This window comes from Anabrus simplex, chromosome 3, assembly GCF_040414725.1.
Source record: "Anabrus simplex isolate iqAnaSimp1 chromosome 3, ASM4041472v1, whole genome shotgun sequence".
Taxonomy (NCBI): Eukaryota; Metazoa; Arthropoda; class Insecta; order Orthoptera; family Tettigoniidae; genus Anabrus; species Anabrus simplex.
This window is the reverse complement of record NC_090267.1, coordinates 229522663-229548921: the sequence shown is the minus strand read 5'-3', so window position 1 is coordinate 229548921 and position 26259 is coordinate 229522663. Positions and strand designations below refer to the sequence as shown.

General features: G+C 38.5%; 1 protein-coding gene across 1 annotated transcript in view; it reads left to right on the top strand.

The window, feature by feature from the left end:
* The window catches only part of Tbcd (tubulin folding cofactor D), a 278977-nt gene that overhangs the window by 173559 nt on the left and 79159 nt on the right, over positions 1 to 26259 (top strand). The window contains exon 13 of the mRNA XM_068226641.1: positions 4473 to 4637. Within this exon, the coding sequence (XP_068082742.1) occupies positions 4473 to 4637 (165 nt within the window). The remainder of the gene's footprint in view (positions 1 to 4472; positions 4638 to 26259) is intronic.

The following is a 26259-nucleotide window of genomic DNA, read 5'->3' as shown; positions in this document are numbered from 1 at the left end:
TTGAAACACCTCAGCAATGATAGCCTATTACGTAGGTGCTTTGAAAAGTTCTCGGAATGTACTAGAATTAAGTATCTTACCTCGGTGGAACTGCTTTTATTTTTCAACATAGTCTCCCTGTAGACTACTGCATGTGGTCCAGCGATGTTCCAATGCCTTGATCCCATCTCGAAAATGAGATTCCTCCAGGCCTGCAAAATACCTCTCCAATTCGGCTGTCAGTTCTTCCCTTGTAGAAAATCTCTGTCCACCGAAGAAAATTTTCAGCTTGAGGAATAGATGAAAGTCTGATGGTGCCAAATCAGGTGAATAAGGTGGATGTGGCAACAATTCGTACCTCAGTTCATGAAGTTTTGCCATGGCAATAACACTTGTGTGCGGCGGAGCGTTGTCCTGATGAAAGATGACCTTTTTCCTTGCCAAACCAGGCCTTGTTTCGCTTATCTTTTCCTGTAGTTGGTCTAGGAGGTTTGCATAGTATAGCCCCGTAATTGTTTGGCCAGTAGGAAGATAATCTATCAGCAGAATGCCTTTTGCATCCCAGAAAACTGAGGCCATGACCTTTCCGGCCGAACGCACTGCCTTTGCTTTTTTTGGTGGTGGTGAATCAGCATGTTTCCACTGCTTTGACTGCTGTTTTGTCTCTGGGGTATAGTAGTGGACCCAAGTTTCATCTGTAGTCACAAACCGGCGCAAAAAATCTTGTTGGTTGCACTGAAAACGGGCCAGACTTTGTTCGGACATTTCCAATCTGGTGTGTTTATTGTCCAATGTCAAGAGCCGCGGCACCCATCTTGCGGATAATTTTTTCATAGCCAATTCTTCGGTTAAAATATATTATGCCCGTTCAGAAGACGTCCCTACAGTTTCAGCAATCTCCCGCACTTTCAGTCAACGATCCTCCATGACCATTTTATGCACTTTTGCGATAAATTCTGGGGTCATAACACTTTTTGGCCATCCCCTACGTGGATCATCATCCAAGCTCTCCCGACCAAATTTAAACTCGCTGGTCCACTTGGCAACAGTTGAAAATGAAGGAGGAGAGTCCCCCAGTGTGTTCTGAAAGTCGGCATGAATTTCCTTTGCTTTCATACCTTTCTTTACAAAGTATTTAATCACTGTTTGAATCTCAGTTTTTTCCATTGTCACAAATCACTACGCGGGAACAACAGCAAAGAGTCGTCACTATCACACTCCTGCAGCTAGAGCACTGACGTGCCACGTGTTCACTCACAAAGGATGTGTGATTATTGCGCGGGAACCTCGTTGCTCTAGCACTGACATCTAGCGGTGATTCCGAAAACTTTTCAAACCATCCTCATATATCTTCTAGAAGTGTTCAACCAAATCTGGGTAGAAGGTGAATTTCCATCACAGTGGCGAGAGGGTGTAGTAATTCTTCTCCTCAAGGATCGCAAAGAATATGCAGAAAGTGACAGATCTATTTGTCTCATCAACTGTCTGTGCAAACTGTTTGAGAGGATTATGAATCGGCGTCTTTTGTTGTGTTTGGAGAAAAGAGAACTTTTGTCCGAGTGCCAGTGTACTTTTCGAGCTGCTCGCTCCACCACTGACCGCTTGGTATGCCTGGAGAGTTATTATCCAGGATGCTTTATTTAGGGGAGGTCGCTCTTTGTTTATTTGACATGTACTGATTTCTTGGACTCCTTTTCGAAAGTAAATTATCGTGGGAGCCGCACTTGTGAAAATTAAAAGTCAAATGTGCTTAGAAACTGAATATTTTGAAGTTTCCTAGTGGTACTGTGTTGGGGGCTGACTGCACAGTGCTCCTGCGCTTTTATAGGGTACATATTTTATCCACATTAGACTGTGGCAGTGCAGCATATGGATCAGCATAGAAAACCGTTCTTGTTAAACTAAATAGCATCCACTACAGCGGAGTTAGGTTGGCAATGGGACCTTTCCATATAAGCCCCATTGCTAGCCTGTTCGCTGAATCTGGTGTGGCACCTTTACATCTGAGGCACCAGCAAACACTGTTGTTCTATGCTGTGAATTTGCATCAGATACCACTTCACCCATGCTATCCCTACATATTACATAAATAGAAGCGTTGGCTGTGTGCTACTAATCCACAAGCAACACAGCTGGTTGGTGTAAGTTTGGATAGCAGTTACAGATTGTTTGATACACCTTCTGTACCTTGTCCTGCTAGACGACAGGTGAGGTACCTCCTTGGTTAATACAATGATCTGAAATTGTCCTTAATTGCACACCGGCCCAAAAGTGAACGCGGACTCCACTATTTATTGGAGGCTCTTCAGGTCCGTTGTTAGCCAGTATCCAGGCTTAGCGGTTATTTACATGGATGGTTCGAGGGCAGAAGTGAAGGTAGGCTTTGCATTCATTGTCCATAATAAGAGGTTTCTTTTTCCTCCACCTGAAACCTGTAGCATGTACACAGCAGAGCTCTATGCTATCCTTGAAGTTTTATGGTACATGCTGTCCAGTGAATGTTGGCACTTTTTGTTGTGCATTGACTCCTTGAGCTCGTTACAGTCTATTGATTCATGTTTCCCCCAACATCCTCTGGTACATTGGATCCAGGATCTACTAGCTGAGTTTGGTAGGGTTAGCACCAGAATTATGTTTCTGTGGCTCCCAAGGCTACACGGGTGTAGAAATGAGTTAGCTGATAGGGCTGCCAAGGAGGCAGTCACATTACCCTCCCCCTCCGCCCTGGTTGCCTTACAAGGTTCCAGTCAGTGATATTCATTCTCAGCCGAGACATTTGATGATTTGCAAGTGACTAATCTCATGCTTTAATCCGTATTGAAATCTGTTGATATACAATAATAAAGTTTTATTATGAATCCACCTGTTCAATACATTATAATGTTGTCACAGATTTGGCTGATGATGCTCTGTAAGGGAGCAAAACATGTCCCATATATAACTTTTTAACTAATGAAGATATTTTAAATGTGACAACATTATAATGTATTGAACAGATGGATTCATAATAAAACTTTATTATTGTATATCAACATTTGATGATGATCCATTGAAAGTTGAAGTGGCAGGCCACCCTTCTCAATTATTAAAGGAACTACAAATGTATGGAAGGTTTCCCTTTGGTTTCTCGGAGAGAAGCAGTGGTTTTATGTCGTCTGTGGATCAGCACTCCTACTTACTGGAGTAGACCACCCCCAGTGTGTACTTGCAGCAGTCATCTGACCGTAGTACATATCCTTACGGAGTGCATGGAACTGACCAATCTAGGCTGTAGTCTAAAACTTCTGAGTACCATCTTCCTTATTCTACAAGATGATAAGCAGTTGGTAGCCCTCGTCATCTTGTGAGAGATAGTGGTCTGTTTTACCATTTTTAGAAGTGTTCTATTGCATTTTGAACTTTCCCTTTTATTGTACACTTTTATTCTTTTGACTGTTTTTAGGTATCTTTTTGTGTATTTGAATATGGTTCGACTTTTAAAGCTGGAAAAAAGTGACTTCAAAGACAGTGCCTTGTTCAATTTTATTTTAATCTGGTTTGAAATCATTTTGCGGGACAATAAGGCATTGCGAATTAAATCCACATATTATTTCAAATTCGTAATCCTTTTCTTCATCATTTTTAGATCCTGGTTAGTGAGTAAATTTTAAATTTTAAATTTTACTTATTATTCCATTTCATTTCATCTTATGCCATCAGGGGCCGATGACCTAGATGCTAGGCCCATTTAAACAACTATCATCATCATCATCATCACTACCATCATAATAATAGTTTATTCTGCTTTTTATCTGTTTGTCTTCTCTATCGACGGCTACAAGTATCAACATCGTAAGTCCAAGAATAGCCAAACTGACTTACAACCATCACCAAAGCCAATACTTCAGTATTTTTCACCTGTATAAAATTATATCTTCTGCGTCCCAAACTTAGCAGCAATAATAGATCTTAACGCTGTCTCGTAGGAAAAATGTTAGCTCAAATAAAATTGTAACTGTAGTTATGATGTTTATACAGGGGAAATGTTACAATGTTAATACTTGGAGCCATTGCTGTTATATTTCTCATTTCTCTGTCTGAGATACAGATGCATTTTGAGAGGTCAGAACGTTAACAGTATCCATTATTTGTGTAGTTTGTTTCATTTTGTTTCTTTATAGCTCTAAAGTTTGTCCATTATGTATTATTTACTATTTTTTATTCCTTAATTTATTGTGTGCAATTGTGATTTGATTAAGTTCATTTACTTGTTCCATGATGTACATTAATTTTGATAGACCATGAATAATAGTAACCTTATTTCTGCATGCTTTTGTTCCATGATCTGTTTTTGCTGTTTCTAATACTGCATCTCTGCAAATAATCCATTTCTTTACAGAGTCCTAGACTTCATTCTTATCACATTATCTGAATTCAAATTGAATAATGATATATTATTGGTCTGTTTCACATAATGTTTTAGTTTCTAACTTTTGATTATATTCTCATAACAGGTTCATTTCCAAAGTTTATGCTTGAGAGACATCTTGATGACGTGATCCCAGCACTTCTTGCCTGCGCGCAGATTACTCCTACTACCCTTAAATGGTCTGAGAGTCGGCGTGATGCCATTAAAGCTATCACAGCTGTCTGCAATACAGTGGGCGTTGGAAGTCCAGGTATGAAACCATGAGAGACTAATTCTTAAACGTGAGTTGTAGGAGGTCAAAGGGGTGTATGATTTTTTTAATTATAGTGCTACTATTTATCCTTATTTTGTCTGTCTAATATTGGTAATTCTTAACTTCATTATAGTCTTTTTTTTATTTGCGCAAAGTAAGAGACCAGAAAGGATGATAAAACATGATAAATCATAAACGCTGATAGCCAACCAAATTGGCGGCTTAATCTGCAGCAAGACATTCTGTATTAGTAGTGTTCCGTTATGAACACAGTCCAAAATGCTGCATCACTTGTTTACACCACCCCAGGCTTGCCTTGAATTCTATTACTTCAACTAATTTGCCACTTCCAACTCCTTCATTCTAATAATTTTGAAATTTATTGGATAGCCCTGGTTTAGTTTCTCCTGCGTGTATTCAGTAACACTAACAAGCTGATCAGTTCCACAAAAACTTCCTGTCTTCGGTACTCTTAATACTTTTCTTGATATGCCAACATTCCTAAAATTTTCTTCGTTTTTCCACCAGCATTGTGTGTTGTACTCGGAAACATTGAACCATACCAGGCTATTTTTCAGCCTGTACATTATTGGTGTGGTTTGTGGTGTGGGTTACTGTAGTCATGTCCTAGTTCGTGAACTATTGACAATGGCTGAGTGGTCTAGTAAGAGGTTCTGACCGAGTTCGATAGCTGCAGTTGCTTAAGTGCGGCCAGTATCCAGTATTTGGGAGATAGTAGGTTCGAACCTCACTGTCGGCAGCCCTGAAGATGGTTTTCCGTAGTTTCCCATTTTCACACCAGGCAAATGCTGGGGCTGTACCTTAATTAAGGCCACGGCTGCTTCCTTCCCACTCCCAGCCCTTCCCTATCTCATCGTCGCCATAAGACCTATCTGTATCGGTGCGACGTAAAGCAACTAGCAAGAGGTCCCAAGAGTTGGGATACCAGCTGCTATGGAATAGAGTGAACTGAGCGAGCCATATTTGTCCCGAATGAGTAAATTTATAATACCAATATAAATGGTCTGTTATTGGACATCATAAATTTTCCAGCTAACTCATTCCTGGTTGCCAGCGTTTCGCCCCTGTGTGCTAAGTTGGGCTCATCGGTTGGTAAATAGCACACTCACCAAGGCGCATGGCTAGTGCATACCGTGGAGGCCACTGCGTAGGCTACATAGAGCCACCGGCAGTGCCAATGCACTATGAGAGACTTTGTCTCATTACCAAAAATTGATGCCTGCCTGGCCATCAGATGATATAGATGTTGGTTCCCTATGGGAATCAATATCTATAGAGCTAAATAGGAACAATTTACCTGGAATTGATGACATTGCCTCTGAATTACTGACTGCCTTACGAGAAAATAGCATGACAAGGTTATTCCATTTAGTGTTTAAGATGTATGCGACAGCTGACGTGCATCTGATTTTCGGCAGAATGTTTTTATACCTAGAAGTCCGCTATAGTGAGTACGGCATATAACGAGTACTCCGTTGTAACTGAAATATATTCTGTCACAATTTTCAGATTTATTTCTAGAACTTATGATTGTGAATCATGTGGTTAAAATCAGTTGTATTAGATTGCCACTACGTCAGGAGTGGACGATGTGTACATCATTGGGTCATGTGGCCGTTCAGATAAAGCTCTCTCATTGGCTACTCCTATCTCGCCTATGGGGCGAGTTGACCATGCGGTTAGGAGCGTGTGTCTGTGAGCTTGCATCCGGGAGATAGTGGGTTTGAATCCCACTGTCAGCAGCCCTGAAGATGGTTTTCCGTGGTTTCTCATTTTTACACCAGGCAAATGCTGGGGCTGTACCTTAATTAAGGCCACAGCCGCTTCCTTCCAACTCCTAGGCCTGTTCTATTCCATCATCACCATAAGACCTATCTGTGTCGGTGCGACGTGAAGCCACTAGCCTATCTCGCCTATCCACAGCCTAAGCTTTCCCTTGATCTCGAGTCAGTTGTCATGTAGCCTGCACCTGATTCATTCCAACTCCTTAGCTGATGTGGTACTTTGAAAATAACGTGTATTATTACTAGTTATCTACCTCAAGATGTTTTATATGTAAAAGTAACGACAATTTTTGTCTGTTACTTCAAAATTCCTATCTGTAGAATAATTGTGCAGCCCCAAGAAGATACGACATAGGCCTAACTAATATTCGGCGTCAGCGTGAAGACAAAGATAGCTTAAAATTGCGTACTCCACAAAAAATGCATTCAGTGGCCCGCAACAGGGATGCTTTAAGGAAGTCAATGATAAAATTGTCAGGCATGTGCACGAAAAATGCAAGGGCGGAATGGCCATTCCGCGGTGCAATAAACTCTTCCGTTGACCTTGAATGTCCGCGATTAGACCTATACATCGGTAGCTGCTGAAGTTGGCCGAACCCAGCAAGCGATACAGGCATGTAGCGGCAGCCAGTTATAACCGATGCTGGGTGAAAGTAAGAGTTTTATAGTAAGCAGGAATATTTCCTGATGGAGCGTTGTATTGTAGAGATGCGTAGAATAGGTATTGCCAGCAAATTTTCAACGGGTTCTCTTTGATATTATGATGCCAATTTTAAGTTGATGGTTATTAAACTTGTTAAAATAAAGAATAAAAATGCAGCCAAAAAAAAAAACAAAAAAAACAAAAAAACAGAAAATACGGCGTATCTAAAGCCAATGTTCGGCGTCTAAAAATAGTATTAAAATGTGTAGTGTACAAGAAAGGCATTCATATGATTTTACAAAGCACTTTTTAAGCCTGATTTAAATTTTTTGAAGGAAAAAGTAGGGGTTGTCTTAGATTCAGAGAAATAAAGTACTATAATTTTTTCAGAATGAAATTAAACATAAACTTTCACGTAGTATCGGATTTCGAAAAATAACAAACAAGTATCCATAGTGTGGATACGGATTTTTATGTGTATGGGGGTTTTCCTGACTTTTTGCAAAAATCGGGTATAACGACAGTCCGCTATAGCGAGTAAATTTTTTGCTGTTGTGAATTCTTGCTATAATGGATTTCTATTGTATTCCCAAGAAAGCTGATGCTGACAAGTGTGAAAACTACCACACTATTAATTTAGTATCTCATGCCTGCAAAATTTTAACACCTATTATATACAGAAGAATGGAAAGACAAGTTGAAACTGAGTTGGGAGAAGATCCGTTTGGCTTCAGAAGAAATGTAGGAACACGTGAAGCAATCCTTACTTTACGTCTGATCTGAGAGGATCAAAGTAAGCCACGCACATGGTATTTATAGATCTAGAAAAGTCATTTGATAATGTTGATTGGAACAAGGTATTTGAGATTCTTGAAGGTGATAGGGATGGGATACCATGAAAGAAGAATTATCTACAGTCTGTATAAAAATTGGTCTGCAGTGATAAGAATAGAGGGCTTTGAAGAAGCAGCAATCCAGAAATGAGTGAGACAAGGCTGCAGTTTGTCTCCCCCTCCTTTTCATTCTTTATATAGATCAGGCAGTAAAGGAAATCAAAGAGGAATTTGAAAAGGGAATTAAAGTTCAAGGAGAGATAATCAAAATCCTGACATTTTGTCGTAACTACAAAGACGCACACAGTATATGCTGTCAATTGTGTACACTGCTTTTTTTACAAATTACGTACAAGTTATACACACACACACACTAATGAAATGCTATCGTGAACAAAACACTGCGAAGAAGAAGAAGAAGAAGAAGAAGAAGAAGAAGAAGAAGAAGAAGAAGAAGAAGAAGAAGAAGAAGAAGAAGAAGAAGAAGAAGAAGAAGAAGACATTAGCATGTCAACCAACTACCAACACAACAAAATCATAACATGAGTTCACTTGAGTAACGACTTTCACTAGCAACTCTCTCTAACAACTCTATACCATATGTTTATATACCTTGTCGGACCAGGCTTCTAGAACAGTATGATGCAACATGTTTTCTTGAATTTTCTCCACTCTCCAACTACCTATTTACAAATGAATATAATATTGTGTACAGCTCTAGTGGCAAGATGTGTTTCTGGACTATTATCCTCTCTTGCACAATGTTACATTGAATTTATACATCATATTTAGACGTAATAATGAATTATATACTATTAAAAATTACATGTTCTTACATTAAATAAACTTTTACTAATACAGATACAGCAGATGTATTGTGACATAACCTCTCATGTCTTGTTAAACAAGACAGATCATACAATACACAAATAATAAATCATACGACCACGATTTATACCAAGTAAAATCCGTACATAACTACGTAAATAATAATAATATAATTGATGAAAAACACTTCATAGCCACACCTCACACCAACAACACCACCAACACCACCAACAACAACAACAACAACAACAACAACGCAAGGGCCACACACAGAACAGGCCAGTGCATTAAACGGTCTTCCTTCATAGCATAAATATAAATGCTACTCTCTCACAGTTTCATTATCTTTCGTCATTCGTCAACTAAGAGATAAGTATCCTTTACGCACGCATTACAAATTTATGATACCATGAACTCATAACATCAAATCCAAATAACATGTTTTCCTCATGCGACTGCTAGCTCCTGACAAGAAATACGGAATAGCTCAGAGACAGACTGGAGTACATCTTTTAAAAAGTAAGATGGATAAAATGCTTAATTCCACTATAATAAATCTAGAATTCCGCCAAAAACTCCGCTGTCCGTTAAATGGTATATTTCTCCGCCGACAGTGTTCTAATTCCTCCAAATTTAGCGGAAAATCCGCTAAGTTGGCAACACTGTCTAGGAAACGCAAAACATTGTAGCACACCAGCTAACCCTTCCGATTTACCCGGAAACTTTCCGTTTTTAACTCGTCTTCTGGTTTTCCAGTTTATTTTTATTCCTATTTTTGACCAATATATCCTCCAGTACAGTCAATACTCTTCTCCTAGGATAAATTCTTATGCGCCTGTCTAATTTACACAACCTCATTTTGAAGTATATTTATTTGATACTTTATTTGGTGAGTGTATCATCCGTTGCCTTCATGTATCGTATTTCCCGCTCTCTATAGCAGCGTGTGTGCTGTTCAGCTGGAAATTTGGGACGGCAGTCGTCCTACAAGCCAGAGAAGCTAGTGTGCACTAGCGACTCCGTTAATCGAGACGAAAGAATGAGTCTGATATTGTGTGGTTTGCGTGCTCGTTTCTGTGCGTAGTTTCATTGGAGTTGTAGGCCATGTGTTTTTTTTTTTTTTTTGTGGTTCTGTGCTTTACCCCCTGTCGAAATTGTATGTTAATAATGTAAGAGACATATTGATCTGTTTTGTATATGGTAGTTTAGCGTATTTCACTGCATTTGTTCATTCTTAGTTCATAATTTTAATGACTTGAACGCATTTCAAAGAGTTGTGTTGGTGACCGTTTCTGGTATTTTCTCTTCACATTATGACAACAAAACATAACAGACGTTATCTCCAAGTGTTCAGGAATACCTATAATATTTAATTTCTATTCATTTTACAGTCTAATAAAGGAAACTGTTATACATTTTGTTCTGTGTGTTGGTGCGATATAAATCTTGCATGGAGAGAAGACTGATATTGTAGCTCATAGTATCAGACAAAAACACAAAGATAGTGCTAGCTGTCTCTAGAGAAACAAAAAATTAAGTAATTTGTTTGTAGGCAGGAAGGAAGATGATGCAGTCACTCCAGCAGAACGTTTGTTCACGGTGTTCATTGTTGAACATAACCTTGCATTGTCTTGTTTTGATCACACAGGACCATTGTTCAGAAAGATGTTCTCAGATTCAGACATTGCGAACAAGTATGTGTGTAGTAGAACAAAAACATCTGCCATAATTAAGGGCCTTATTTTTTGGTGAAATAAAACTGTTGATTTCGGTGTTAACTAACACTATTTCGGTAGGTATTTCGTGAAATAAATTGTCATACTGATCGATGTTTCTTGTGAAATATTCCTTATGGTATGGGGTAAATCTTACTAATTTTGTGATTAGGGGTTTTAAAGTGAACACTTGTAATGTATTAAATTGTTATTAAACCTTAGAACAACCAAATATACAAAATGTTATAGAAATAAATACGGGTAGGCCTATATAAATCACCGAAACCTCGAAATGAAGTTAGAAATTTATACATAGCCTACACGTTTTTGCCGGTTTCGTGGTGTAGGGGTAGCGTGCCTGTCTCTCGCCAGGAGGCCCCGGATTCGATTCCCTACCAGGTCAGGGATTTTTCTCTCGACCTGAGGGCTGGTTCGAGGTCCACTCAGCCTACCTGATTAGAACTGAGGAGCTATCTGACGGTTAGATGGCGGCCCCGGTCTCGAAAGCCCAGAATAACTGCCAAGAGGATGCGTCGTGCTGACCACACGACTCCTCGTAATCTGCAGGTCTTCATGCTGAATAGCGGTCACTGGGCAGGCCAAGGCCCTTTCAGGGCGTTAAGTGCCGCGGGGTTTGGTTTGGTTCTACAAGTTTTTACATTTTGAATGACTTGTCTCCAAAGTAAAAAACTATGCATGGTTTCAACATTATCAGGATTCAGAGTTGTGCGACAGTCAGAAAGTATATTTTTTTGTAAACAAAGCATCCCCTTTCGCTGACCACATTAGACGTCGGAAACCATAATGCTTGTGAACACTTGGTGAAAATTTACTGTGGTCTTCTATCGAACCTCTTAACACATCACTAACAATGTCTTCTTTCTTTTCTTCTATCACACGTGCTTTCACTGCATTTTGCAAAGCCATATTATCCCTGGAAGATATTCATGGATATGCTGGTGCTGCCCGGCCGGGGATGAGTAACTCAGACGGTTAAGGCGTTGGCTTTCTGAGCCCAAGTTGGTAGGTTCAATCCTGGCTCAGCCCGGTGCTCAAATACGTCAGCCCCGTGTTACTAGTTTTATTGGAACGTAAAAAACTCCTGTGGGATAACATTCCGATATCTCGGCGTCTCCGAAAATCGTAAAAGTGGTTAGTGGGACGTAAAAACAATAACATTATTACAACTCAACCAGGCGATTTATTTATTTATTTATTTATTCATTTATTTATTTATTTATTTATTTTGCGATTTGCTTTACGTCGCACCGACACAGATAGGTCTGGAAGATAGGAAAAACTAGAAAGGTTCCACCTTTTCAATACAAAAATGTTATAGGTTTATTTATAACATGTATTTGCACTTGGGACTAGTTTCGACGCTGTGTTGGCGTCATCATCAGCCAAAAAATGGGAAAATAGGCCAGTGTGTAGGCATTCATATTACACAAGGTGTTACATTAAACAATACAAATCTTGCAAGGAGATAAAAACATGGATGAATATAGAAACAAATGAATCGTTGAGAAAGCAAAAGTTATACATGTTAAAAAATAACCTTAACCACACATCTTGCAGTGCGAAAATATTCTTCTTGAATGATTCCTGAGTATAAAACACACGCGCACACATTTCTGAAGAGCCAGCAGGCAGGACAAAGTAAAGTGAAACCTTAAGAGATCTTCTGAGAAGAGTTCATCTTTTTCTATGTTCCGATTAAATAATGAAGTCTCCCTTGAGTTCCTGATAAACATACACAACAGGAAATTCTCCTTCACTCTCAACAATAGCTATAAAGACCAACGGTAAATTTCATTTTTCAAAGACGTGAAAGCATGATCTTGAACGTGATGTAACTCCTTTCATTTAACCCATTTTTTACACTAGGTGTTACATTAAATAATATATCTCACGAGGAGATAAAAACAGGGACGAATGTAGAAACACATGCACCGTTGAGAGAGCAAAAGTTGTACATATTAAAAATAAGCTTAAACACATAACTTGCAGTGCGAAAATATTTGAATTTGAAAGATTCTTGAATAAAAGACGCACGCGCACACACTTCTAAAGAGCCAGCAGGCAGGAAAAAGTAAGGTGAAACCTTAAGAGTTCTTCTGAGAAGAGTTCATCATACTTTCAATGTTCCGACTAACTAATGAAGTCTCGTTTGAGTTCCTGATAAACATACACAACAGGAAATTAAACAATATACATCTTACAAGGAGATAAAAACAGGGAAAGTTATACATATTAAAAATAGTCTTAACCACACGTCTTGCAGTGTGAAAATATTCGTCTTGAATGATTCTTGAATACAAAACACACGCGCATACAATTCCGAAGAGCCAGCAGGCAGGAAAAAGTAAAGTGAAACCTTAAGAGTTCTTCTGAGAAGAGTTCATCATTTTTTCTATGTTCCGACTAGCTAATGAAGTCTCCCTTGAGTTCCTGATAAACATATACAACAGGAAATTATCCTTCACTTTCAACAATAGCTATAAAGACCAACGGTAAATTTCATTTTAAATATTGTGCAGAGACGTGAAAGCATGATTATGAACATGATATAACTCCTTCATTTAACCCAATTTTTACACAAGGTGTTACATTAAACAATACACATCTTACGAGGAGATGAAAACAGGGCCGAATGTAGAAACAAATGCATCGTTATGCATATTAAAAATGAGCTTAACCACACAACTTGCAGTGCGAAAATATTTGCCTTGAATGATACCTGAATATAAAAAACGCACGCGCACACATTTCTAAAGAGCCAGCAGGCAGGAAAGAGTAAGGTGAAACCTTAAGAGTTCTTCTGAGAAGAGTTGTATTTTAAATACTGTGTAGAGATGTGAAAGGATGATCTTGAACATGATATAACTTCTTCATTTAACCACCTATGAAAGTCTCTCTCTATATTACATAGCTTCAATAACAACCATTCTGTAGATGCACAAAATAATCTTGTAATCTTCACAGGTCCGGTATTCAGCTCGACAGGAATATAAAATTGGTATTCAGGAATACGTTTTTGAGAGTTTGGAGGTTGACTGTGCCAGAATTTGTGGTGTATTGTTGCAGCATTACGTGTAGGGGGGCGGGGGCAGGTTTCTGTGATGTTTATTGCGGGACATGATGCGGAAAAGCTATGTCGCGAGATGAAGAAGAAACAGAGCGTGTTGTATAGTTTAGGTCTGGGGAGCGGCCATTGTTGGATTAGGAGGGGGGAGGGGAGGAGTGGTAGGGGAGGAGGAGTGGAAGGAAGGGAAGTATGGAGGGTGATGTGGTGAAAGTGTGTGGCGTGACAAAGTATTATGCATAATCTGAAAGACCGATCTGTTTTTCGGGATATTCATGTTTTTGAAAAATTCAATGAGAAAGTCGAATAGGATCTTTGGTTTCTCTGAGATATCATTTAAGTTTAGGTTGGGATTGAAATATTGGTCTAAATGAATATAGAGGTTTTCAGTGACGTCTAGGAGAGAACCTTTGTTTAGAATATCTAGTACCTCAAGGTCTTGATTTCAGTAAAGTTGTGCTTAAATTCTTTTATATGTAGGCCGACCGCGGAAAAACGGTTGTGTTTTATGGCATTGACATGTTCTGCATATCTGATTTTAAAGCTGCGTCCTGTTTGCCCTAGGTAAGAACTTTTGCAGTCTTGGCAAGAAAACCTATATACACCTGATTTAGAAAAAGGACTACTTTTATTTATTGATGAAGAGTTGTGTAGAATCTCTGTGCTTCTATTGTTAGTACGAAAGGCTATTTTAACGTTGTGTTTTTTAAGGACGTTAGTGACGTTGTAAATTTCTTTATTGAAGGTAAGTGTGGAAAACGTGGCAGTGCTAGTATTGTCTTTTATTAGGGTGGTTTTTGGGCGGTGTTTGAATTTATTGATTATTCTTTCAATAAAGGATTCATTATATCCATTGAATTTTGCTATAGAGCGGATGGTGTTCAATTCTTTATTTAAGTTTTTTCTTGACATCGGAATTTTGAATGCTCGGCCCCCCCCCCCCCCCCTACACGTAATGCTGCAACAATACACCACAAATTCTGGCACAGTCAACCTCCAAACTCTCAAAAACGTATTCCTGAATACCAATTTTATATTCCTGTCGAGCTGAATACCGGACCTGTGAAGATTACAAGATTATTTTGTGCATCTACAGAATGGTTGTTATTGAAGCTATGTAATATAGAGAGAGACTTTCATAGGTGGTTAAATGAAGAAGTTATATCATGTTCAAGATCATCCTTTCACATCTCTACACAGTATTTAAAATACAACTCTTCTCAGAAGAACTCTTAAGGTTTCACCTTACTCTTTCCTGCCTGCTGGCTCTTTAGAAATGTGTGCGCGTGCGTTTTTTATATTCAGGTATCATTCAAGGCAAATATTTTTGCACTGCAAGTTGTGTGGTTAAGCTCATTTTTAATATGCATAACGATGCATTTGTTTCTACATTCGGCCCTGTTTTCATCTCCTCGTAAGATGTGTATTGTTTAATGTAACACCTTGTGTAAAAATTGGGTTAAATGAAGGAGTTATATCATGTTCATAATCATGCTTTCACGTCTCTGCACAATATTTAAAATGAAATTTACCGTTGGTCTTTATAGCTATTGTTGAAAGTGAAGGATAATTTCCTGTTGTATATGTTTATCAGGAACTCAAGGGAGACTTCATTAGCTAGTCGGAACATAGAAAAAATGATGAACTCTTCTCAGAAGAACTCTTAAGGTTTCACTTTACTTTTTCCTGCCTGCTGGCTCTTCGGAATTGTATGCGCGTGTGTTTTGTATTCAAGAATCATTCAAGACGAATATTTTCACACTGCAAGACGTGTGGTTAAGACTATTTTTAATATGTATAACTTTCCCTGTTTTTATCTCCTTGTAAGATGTATATTGTTTAATTTCCTGTTGTGTATGTTTATCAGGAACTCAAACGAGACTTCATTAGTTAGTCGGAACATTGAAAGTATGATGAACTCTTCTCAGAAGAACTCTTAAGGTTTCACCTTACTTTTTCCTGCCTGCTGGCTCTTTAGAAGTGTGTGCGCGTGCGTCTTTTATTCAAGAATCTTTCAAATTCAAATATTTTCGCACTGCAAGTTATGTGTTTAAGCTTATTTTTAATATGTACAACTTTTGCTCTCTCAACGGTGCATGTGTTTCTACATTCGTCCCTGTTTTTATCTCCTCGTGAGATATATTATTTAATGTAACACCTAGTGTAAAAAATGGGTTAAATGAAAGGAGTTACATCACGTTCAAGATCATGCTTTCACGTCTTTGAAAAATGAAATTTACCGTTGGTCTTTATAGCTATTGTTGAGAGTGAAGGAGAATTTCCTGTTGTGTATGTTTATCAGGAACTCAAGGGAGACTTCATTATTTAATTGGAACATAGAAAAAGATGAACTCTTCTCAGAAGATCTCTTAAGGTTTCACTTTACTTTGTCCTGCCTGCTGGCTCTTCAGAAATGTGTGCGCGTGTGTTTTATACTCAGGAATCATTCAAGAAGAATATTTTCGCACTGCAAGATGTGTGGTTAAGGTTATTTTTTAACATGTATAACTTTTGCTTTCTCAACGATTCATTTGTTTCTATATTCATCCATGTTTTTATCTCCTTGCAAGATTTGTATTGTTTAATGTAACACCCTGTGTAATATGAATGCCTACACACTGGCCTATTTTCCCATTTTTTGGCTGATGATGACGCCAACACAGCGTTGAAACTAGTCCCAAGTGCAAATACATGTTATAAATAAACCTATAACATTTTTGTATTGAAAAGGTGGAACCTTTCTAGTTTTTCCTATCTTCCATTCTCAGTTCAATACGGACCAAAAATGAAACTCTTATGTTTAAACAGATAGGTCTTACGGTGACGATGGGATAGGAAAGGCCTAGGAATTGGAAGGAAGCAGCCGTGGCCTTAATTAAGGTACAGCCCCGGCATTTGCCTGGTGTGAAAATGGGAAACCACGGAAAACCATCTTCAGGGCTGCCGATAGTGGGGCTCGAACCCACTAATCTTCCGATTACTGGATACTGGCCTCATTTATGCGACTGGGGCTATCGAGTTCGGTGAGATTTATTTACAATAGGCCTACTAATATCGTCATATTTTATAATAAAGTCGGTATTATTTAACTTTCCTTTTATATTCATCCATGTCCTCATGCCAGGATCATCCAATTTTTCTATAGAAATGCTGGTTTGCATGAATGCTTTTGTTGTGTCTATTACAAATTGCTCTCTATCACTTTTCAACTCCTTTGCGATGTGTAAAGTATCGTCGATTGTTATTTGCCGCTTAAAATTATGTTCATTTGCTTCATTCTTCTTCTTTTTGTGTGTTTCTGATTCTCTACAGTATTTATCGCACGTGCCTCTTCGTTTTCACGTAATGCGAATATTACAGTACTTACACATTACAATCTTCCTTGTAGCATCAAATACATAGAACGCCTCACTGTTGTATTCCTCGGCCCTCGGAAAAAATGTTGTGACTTTAGTTTTCAGCATTTTTGTACTTAAATGCTGAACATTTGCTGATAAAGTTTCATAAGTGGAGAACTCACTGCGAAAGAGTATAATGCGCACTGCTGTATCTACAACCGATCTTGCTACGACCACAACGCCATTTGCTGTAGGCTAATCGATAACAGATATCGATTTTTAATGATTGCCTTAGAGATCGCGGAACTGAATACACATATTTCCGATACACAGGGCTCATTGCTTTGTGTGCATTTGTGTAGAGAATATACGGCGCTATCAATCAACTGAGAAGGAAACTACTATAGTTAAGTTCTCAGAAGCATTTAAACGTTTATTGAAGATCTTTTCCGATACGATTCGTACCAAGTGGCGTATATTTCGTGATTATTTGCGCAATTCGCGTAATAAATCAGATTTTGCAATATTTCGCGAGTTCATTTTGCTAAAATACGTTACAGTACGGTACCTACAAGGTCATATATAGGCTAGAAAGAAGATATGAAAAATTTTGTGCGTATCACTATTACAAAAAAATACGGCCCCTAGCCATAATTAATGAAATGGCCTGTGATGCAGATAGTACGGTGATTCAGACTTTAAAGACTGAACCTTTTGCGATTTCAGCTGATGGTAGCAATGATAAAGATAGTAAGCTGTACCCTGTCATCATCTTGTTTTTCAAAAAAAGAATTGAAAAGATTGAAAATCGTTTGCTATCCTTGGAAAATTTGGAAGGCAACTCTACTGGTATTAATATTGCTACTTTACTCCTGGATGTTCTGAAAAGAGATGATGTTCTGATGGCAAACTGTATAGCTTTCAGTGCAGATAATGCTCCTGTTATGATGGGCAGAAAAAATGGTGTTGCAGCTAAAGTAAGAGAGCAGTGCAAAAACAGTATTATTATGGGATGCCCATGGTATTTGATTCATTTGGCTATAATGAAGGGTGCAGACTCCCTTCCTGTCAAGACCGATGAGATGCTAATTGATACTTATGATTATTTAGACAAAAGCTTGAAGAGAAAAGATCATCTCAAAATGTATCAATTTTATACTAAACTGATGTTGATAATAAAACGTGTTTACATGCTGGTTATCCTTGGGGAAATGTTTGGAAAGGTTGATTTCACAGTGGGAGCCACTGCAGAGTTTTTTTAAGGATGAGGTGAAACAGACCAATGACGCAGACACATCTCTCTGAAGTATTTTCAAATTTCTAAGCTAAGGTCACATGAAGATACAGAAATGGAACGTGGTCCTTGTGTCAGTAGAGTACAAGACCAAGCTTCTGTTATTTCTGGGAAAAGGAAGGCAGAGAGTAGTTCATCTCCATCTGTGAAGAAAATAAAGGAGCCTAGTTGCAGTGCCAATATTTCACGAGAGGAGAGACTCTTTCTCTCTTTCTGGCGTTCTGCTCATTTCTGGCATTTATCATGCCTACTTTTAAGAAAACAAATTAAGTTCTTCAGTTGCAAGCACCTCATATTCATCTCCTAAAATCCATGCTGACTGATATGTTGAAGGACATTCTGTGTAGGTTTGTTAAGCCAGTGGTCATTTAAAAAAAAAAAAACCTAGAGTTTTTAAAAGTGGTCTACCGGGCGAGTTGGCTGTGTGGTTAGAGGTGCGCTGGGAGATAGTGAGTTCGAATCCCACTGTCGGCAGCCCTGAAGATGGTTTTCCGTGGTTTCCCCATTTTCACACCAGGCAAATGCTGGGGCTGTACCTTAATTAAGGCCATGGCCGCTTCCTTCCAACTCCTATGCCTTTCCTATCCCGTCGTCACCATAAGACCTATCTGTGTCGGTGCGACTTAAAGCCATTAGCAAAAAAAAAATTAAAGTCATCTATCAAACAAGAGAGAATCAGAAAGCTGATGGTGATTTAGTAATTGGCTACTCAACATCTCATCTTGTAATAATAATAATAATAATAATAATAATAATAATAATAATAATAATAATATGGCCTCAGCTACCGTGTGCAGACATTTCAAATTTGACGCCATCTGGCTGTCTGCTCGTCAATTTCGACGTTCCGTTTCACTCTCAGGCCCCCACTAGATGGCAGGCCGAGTAAACCGAAACTATCTTGGGTGTCTATGGCTGAGATTCAATTAATTTTGTCGGGTAAACACCAAATGTGTCGCCAGAGATCTTTTACATGCCGACATCGTACGACATTATTATTATTATTATTATTATTATGATTATTATTATTATTATTATTATTATTATTATTATCGTCTCATCTTGTAGAAAATCTGGCACCTGAGGAGAAGAAAACTTATTTGCGTATCAGGAAGTATTTTGTCGCAGTTTGTGATGATATTATTCATACATTTCATTTGAATAGTGAAGTTTTTGTTAATGCTCAAGTAGCTCAGATACATTATTTGCAGACCTCTTCCTTCAGTGCCATAAAGTATTTTGTCTCCAAGTTTCCTGTTATATTGCCAGTGAAAGATGGTGAAGATAATCAAGAAGCTATGGATGCATTACAGTGCCAATTTTGTGCTCTCCAAGTGGAGGATTTACCATTGTCTGATGTGCAAGGAGAAAGAGTAGATTGTTCTTGGTCTGCTATACAAGGTGGAGATGGGTGTTTCAAATATAATAGAATAGCATAATTAATGCTCTCAATATTAACAATCCCACACAGCAATGCCGAATGTGGAAGATTGTTGAGCCAGGTAAAGAATATGAGGACACAGTTCCGATCATCTCTAAATGGTGAAAATCTCAGTAAAGTATTGGTGGTCATATCAAGTCTTAGTGGAAAGTGTTATGAGCAGCAGTAGGGCAGTGTATTTTTCAAGAGGGCAAAGTGAGCTGCCAGTTCAATACTAAACAAGTGAACACAGCAGTCTCTCTCACCTACATGTGTATATTTTCACTGTTGGTAAGTTGTTGTCAGTTCTTGATTTACCTGCCTAAATGTTACTATTTGTAAGTATGTGTCATAAATGGGAATGATTAGGTACATTTTCTTGTAACCATTTTTATGTTTTCTTAGTTTAAGATTTTAAATTTAATGGTAATTTTGCATTGTGACCGTAGATATGTATGCCTTTTATCTTGCCCCTTTTTCGTTATCGATACCGTGGTGCAATATACTTGATGAAATCCAAGAATTTCAAAAATCTTCCTATTTTTGATTTCTAAAAGTTGGCAGGTATGTTGTAGGCATGGTGATGAACAGGAAACATCTTTTATCACCGTTGTTTATATATTTATATCTAAAATGCTGTGAACCTGGGAAACTGTGCTTTGTTGGATGCCATTTAATAGTAAATAATGTTTTCAGTTTTTCATCCTGCCAATGACTTTTATGATTTCTGAAACGTTGAGATACCGGAATGTTGTCCCACAGGAATTCTTTTACATGCCAGTAAATCTATCAACACAAGGCTGATATATTTGAGCAGCTGGGACCTGCCAGTTTAGTCTTACTGTAGAACTCTAGCACTGTACTGTCTGAGCCACGACTCAAATTGTGAAGCACTGTACAGGCAGTTATGATATTTGGGGCATTATCCAGCTTGTTTCTCAAGCGAACTGCGAGACAAGGAAACTGCTTCTTCCATACTGCAAACAGTATCTCCACCACATTGTCCTTTCGTGGGCCCTGATGTACCTGTAAATTACAAGGCATTTTAATAGCTACGTATCAGTAAGAATAGGATGTATGTCCAAACTGCATAAAAATATAATTAACTAGAAGCACTATGTGTATTGAGGTGGAGCAATAGGATTTCATAATGGAGTAAGAATTCTCTGGCAGGTGTGTCCTGAATCCCCTAGCAGACAACTAGTGAACTTTCCTTGAACATAACAGGCATAGAGACATGTGTTCTGAAATATACCACTTTCATGCTCACTTCCAGCCCAGCTTGGCACAACATATAAAGTTTTGCCTTAGGGTCCAGAAACAGTCTAAATAAACAAAGCGAAAATAAATATTTGTTGGACATTGTTTAAAGGTAATCAAAGGACATGTTGTATCTCAGAAGATACCTGTACGTTCAAAGAAAATAGTCTTTTCTGTTTTGAAATGCTACTGCATGGTCTCTAAACTTCATGTGATAAATACGGATATGGGTGCAGTCAATAACACCCTCCACTCCAGGAATGGAGGAGTTGTTGGGATTATGAGCTCTGGCCATTTCCTCAAATAGTAAGTGGTTGGCTGCTTTCTCCTGCTGTATGATTGGCATCTTGATATGGTGCCCTATGTGTAATGCAAGAATTCTTCTTACCTTATCCACCACTTTTGATACTGTAAGTGATCAGAGGTCCCATCAACTGTATGTAAATAATATAAAGGTTACAATTATTTTTAAATATTTACAAATATCCCTTCAATTTGAATATATACCATACTTCCTTTGACAAGCAGTTAAGCCAGTGGTTCTCGACCTTTTGTAGCTCATCTCCCTTTTCTGGAGGTTGACTAACACCTATCGCCCCCTTTTCATTTTCATTGTATGCCTAATTTTAATTTGAAGTAAAGTGTAAATAATAAAGCAGTTTTATTATTGTAAACAATTTTACTACTGTATATAAAAACAACCAAACGAGTTTTATCCGGTCACTCTTAAACAAAATAGCAAAAAAAGAAAGTACATTTTTACAGAGATTTTTAAAAACAAAGAAGTGAAATAATAAACTAGGATCATTGATATACATTTAAAAAACAGGAGTACATGTTCTCATTTTAAATTAGAATCTGGAAAAATTGAAAAAGGTGACGGTTAAAATTTGAAAAAATTAATGAAAGTTTGAAAACTTTGTTATTGTTTTATTTTACCTTTTCCATGGCTGCCTTGTGCTTAGTGGATTTCAGTTAAAACTTGAATGTGCGGCTTTCTATGTTTGTCAAGTTTAGGCACAAGTCTTCTTCGAGGCATATGTCCAACTTATTTGTTTTGTGAGGAGGTGGAGAACAGAACTAAATCCTTTTTCAACTAAATATGTTGACGGGAACGAGATGAGAAGTGGTTCAGGTTTTCTCCACAGTTGTGGATAAGTGTCCATAAGCTTCACTCAGGCTAACTCATAACCGCTCTGCTTGAAAATAATGTTTGCCTCACAGTCATACTTCAGATCCATAAACTCCTTCTGCAAAGAGTTATCAAGGTTATCGACAGCTTCAAACGAGATCTAGAATTCAATCCGTAATTTGTAACTTGGTCAAATCTTGATTCCATGTCAGTTTTTAACTAGTCAAGGTGATCAGTAAAAATTAGGATTTTGTCCTCTGGGAGTTCAGGAGTCTCAATATCTGACACTGAACACCTTTTAAGGGTCGGAAAATGAATCAGCTCTTTAGGCCAATATTTACCTTGTGAATATCAAACTTGGCGATGAATGATGAAATAATTCCTGCTTTGATAAGGTTCATCTTGTTTCCTTGAAGCCTTATATTGACTTTGTTCATTTTTTCAAAAATATCTGTTATGTACACAAGTTCCAACTTGTGTTGCTTCAAATTCTCACTTAAAACAGGATCAGACATGTCGAGAAACTCAGTAACCGTGTCAAATAATTCGAAGAAACGGCGCAAACAGTTAACTTTGGAAAGCCACCTCATGGTCGTATGTAGAAGCAAGTATTTGAATTCCTCATCATTTTCATGGCAAAGTTGTCCGAACAGATGGTCATTGAGGGTAGGGTTTCATGCAGGACACCACTCAATTTTTTCGCAGCTATGTATTGATGATGAATGACACAGTGAATAGTGATGACCTCTGGCACTCCTTTCTTAAGGTGGGCTAGAAACCCAGCATGATGACCTGACATGGCAGGAGTACCGTCTGTTGCGCAGGCACTCACGTTCGTTAGGGGAATCTCTTTTTCCTCAAAATAACCTTGCACGACTTCAAAAATCGACGGTCCCTTCGTATCAATGATCAGAGTTCTAGCAAACAACATTTCCTTGGTAATTTCCTTTTGTTCATTGTTAAACCTGACATAAGCTAATGAAAAATAGCTTTGTTAACAATCACAGTTGCCTCATCAATCTGCAATGCAAATTTAGTTTTTCAACCTATTGGTGGGTTCGGATTCAACGTCCGTGGCCATTTCATCAATTCGCCTGGAACCAGGATTGTTGCTCAAAGGAACCGATTGATTTTTTACAAGGGCCCTTGCTTGGCATGATTTCAGCATTTTTTTGGTAGGCGGTGAAACAAGAGTTTCGCCAATTGTGTGAGGTTTACCACATTTAGTGATCAATAAAGACACCTCGTAAGAAGCAAGAAGACCTTTGTCGAGATCGGTAGCTTGTTTTTAAAATTTCACTCACATTGGGCCGTTTATCAGCTTTTGCTTTGAGGTGTTGAAAATAACTAAGTTCTTTACTCACTTTATCACTGTGTACTCTTGATAAATGATGTTTCATTCGCAAAGGCTTCATGGTTTCATTACTAGTAAATGTTTTATTGCACAAAAGACAATGTGGAAACTGCATATTTTGCGCTAACACGATAAAACCAAATTTTAAATACTCAGCTGAGTATTGACGACACTTCTTTTTTGATTCTATTGCGCATGAACTTCTACACTTCAAAACAAACGCACAGAAACAGAAAAGGCACGCACAAAAACTGATGGTGAGGTACACAAAGGCTAGTTGAGACTGAAGACTAATGTAGGTCAATGGCAAATGTGTTGTTATGGCAGGAGGGGGAGGGGTTTGAGCACCAGTCAGCCGCGCTGAGCAACAACAGGTGGGGACTGTGGAGAGGGGTGAGTACAGTGAACTCGCCGGCTGGGAATAGCCAGTGACTTGTGCTACCCAGCAACTTGTACTGTACAGTACTATTTTAATTTTCCCCTTTTGAATACTCATCGCCCCCCAGTCATTTATTGCCCCGCCTCCCTCGATTACCCAAATCGTCCACTTGGGGGTGATCGCCCCCAGGTTGGGAACCACTGAGTTAAGCTTTCATTTTACATTTAGTTTTGATATTGATCTGAATGAAATTAATGAGTAATGTATGCATATGATACTTCAATATTACCAAATAGTACACCATTAAAAAATAAGAAAATTTTACCAGGCGAGTTGGCTGTGTGGTTAGGGTCGCACAGCTGTGAACTTGCAACCGGGAGATAGTGGGTTCGAACCCCACTGTCGGCAGCCCTGAAGATGGTTTTCCGTGGTTTCCCATTTTCACACCAGGCAAATGCTGGGGCTGTACCTTAAGGCAATGGCCGCTTCCTTCCCCTTCCTAGGCCTTTCCTATCCCATCGTCGCCATAAGACTTGTCTGTGTTGGTGTGACGTAAAGCAAATAGGAAAAAAAAAATTACGCCTACTTATGCCCACATTGGAGCACTTTAGTCAATCCATATACATTTACGTCTTGGACTTCTTTGAACCAATTATTCTTGGTTTTACTTTTCCAAAAGTAATTGAAAATATGTTTCAGTACCCTGGTTTCTGTTAGTCGTAATATGTGGCAGAAAAATGCAGCCCTCCTTTTCTGCATTGTCTATTATTGACTCAGTTCCCTGGTATACAACTTCATTTGGTAATAATCGCCGTTGTCCTACTTGGTGTTTTTTGTTTATGATTGTTCTAAGGATTCTTCTTTCTGTCTTCTGTAATTTATTGTGTGTTCAAATTGAAGTGTTTCACTAGCATAGGTTGCTTCACGTTTAATAACGGAGTTGTAGTGTTTGAATTTTGCATTTATTGAGAGAGATTTCTTCTTGTAGGTTGGCCAAAGTGATACGTTGTGCTTGTTTCAATTTAGTTGTTCTATTTTCTACTGATACTTTCTCGTTTAAGTTCCAAGTAATAATCTCCCCAAGATACTGTACTTGAATTTATTTACAATCTTAATTTGTTTGTTATTATTCAGTGTGATAGTTGCTGTTTCAACCTTGAAGATGGCATCATTTCTGTCTTTTCCAATGAGATTTGTAGTCCGACTTTTGCTGCTATTGTTTTGAGTTCTTCAATTTTCTGTTTAGCCTCTTCCACACTATTTGCATGCAGCGCAAGATCATCTGCAAATGCCAGGCAATTGAGTTTGATATTTTTGCCAATCTTGATGTTTGGTTGGCATTTCTTAGTCCACTCTCGAATGATTTTCTCCAGTATGCAGTTAAATTGTAATGGTGAGGGACTGTTACTCCGTCAAAGTCCAGTCATCATCATCATCATCATCATCATCATCATCATTGTACAGTTCCAGTTTCCCGGGTACTGTTAATGAGCCTCTTCCACTTCTTCCTATCCATATACAACTTGTCATGGAGAATATCATCCACTGTCCATCCTCTGGTAACTAGATCAACCTTGATCATGTCCATCCATCGGATTTTAGGTCTTCCTGCAGGTCTTTTTCCCTCCCCCTGTCTTTCCAATTTTTTTTTTTTTTTTTCTGGCTGTTCTTGTAGGCTCCATCCTCATCACATGCTCATACCACCGTAGTCTGGATGTGCCGATTTGGTCTAATAGGGATGTCTTTATTCCGGCTTCTTTCCTCACCTCCTCATTTCTTAACTTGTCCATCTTGGTCTTCTGGATGGTGGATCTAAGAAATTTCATTGCTGATGCTTGCAGTCGTGATGAATCTCTTTTTGTGAGGGTGCACGCTTCAGTACCATAGGTCAATATTGGTATGAAATAGCTGTTAAAAGTCATCAGTTTGGCCTGTTTTGGAATCATGTCATCCCATAAAAGTGTTCTTACTTATTGGTAGAATTCTGATCCCTTTTGCACTCTGTTTGTAATTTCCTTTCTGACCAAATTATCACTGGAGATTACAATTCCAAGGTAAGGAAAACGATCCACACACTCTAGCTAGTGGTGTCTTGGTTTTACACTTGCTGGACGCCCTTCTCTGTTGACTGCTATCACCACCGTCTTGGTCTCGCTAATGTTGAGATTATATTCCTGGAACTGGGATTTACACACGTAGGGTCTGGTCTGTACTTCCTCTTCTGTTTCACCCCAAATCATGATATCATCACCAAAGGCCGCTGCATTCAGTTCACCTAAATTTTCCTTGACGTTCTTCATTATATTGTCCATAGCAGTGATGAACAGTAGTAGGGACAGTGCACTTCCTTGCTGAACTCCATTCTTGGTCTCAAAACATGATGATCGACCTTCTCCAATTCATACACAGCTAATACAGTCTTTGTACTGCATCTGAGTTTTCCTTACCCGTCCTTCAGGTACATTTCTTTTCTTCGGTCACTCCCAGATCTTATCTCTTATAACACTATCATAGACCTTTTCTATATCCAGGA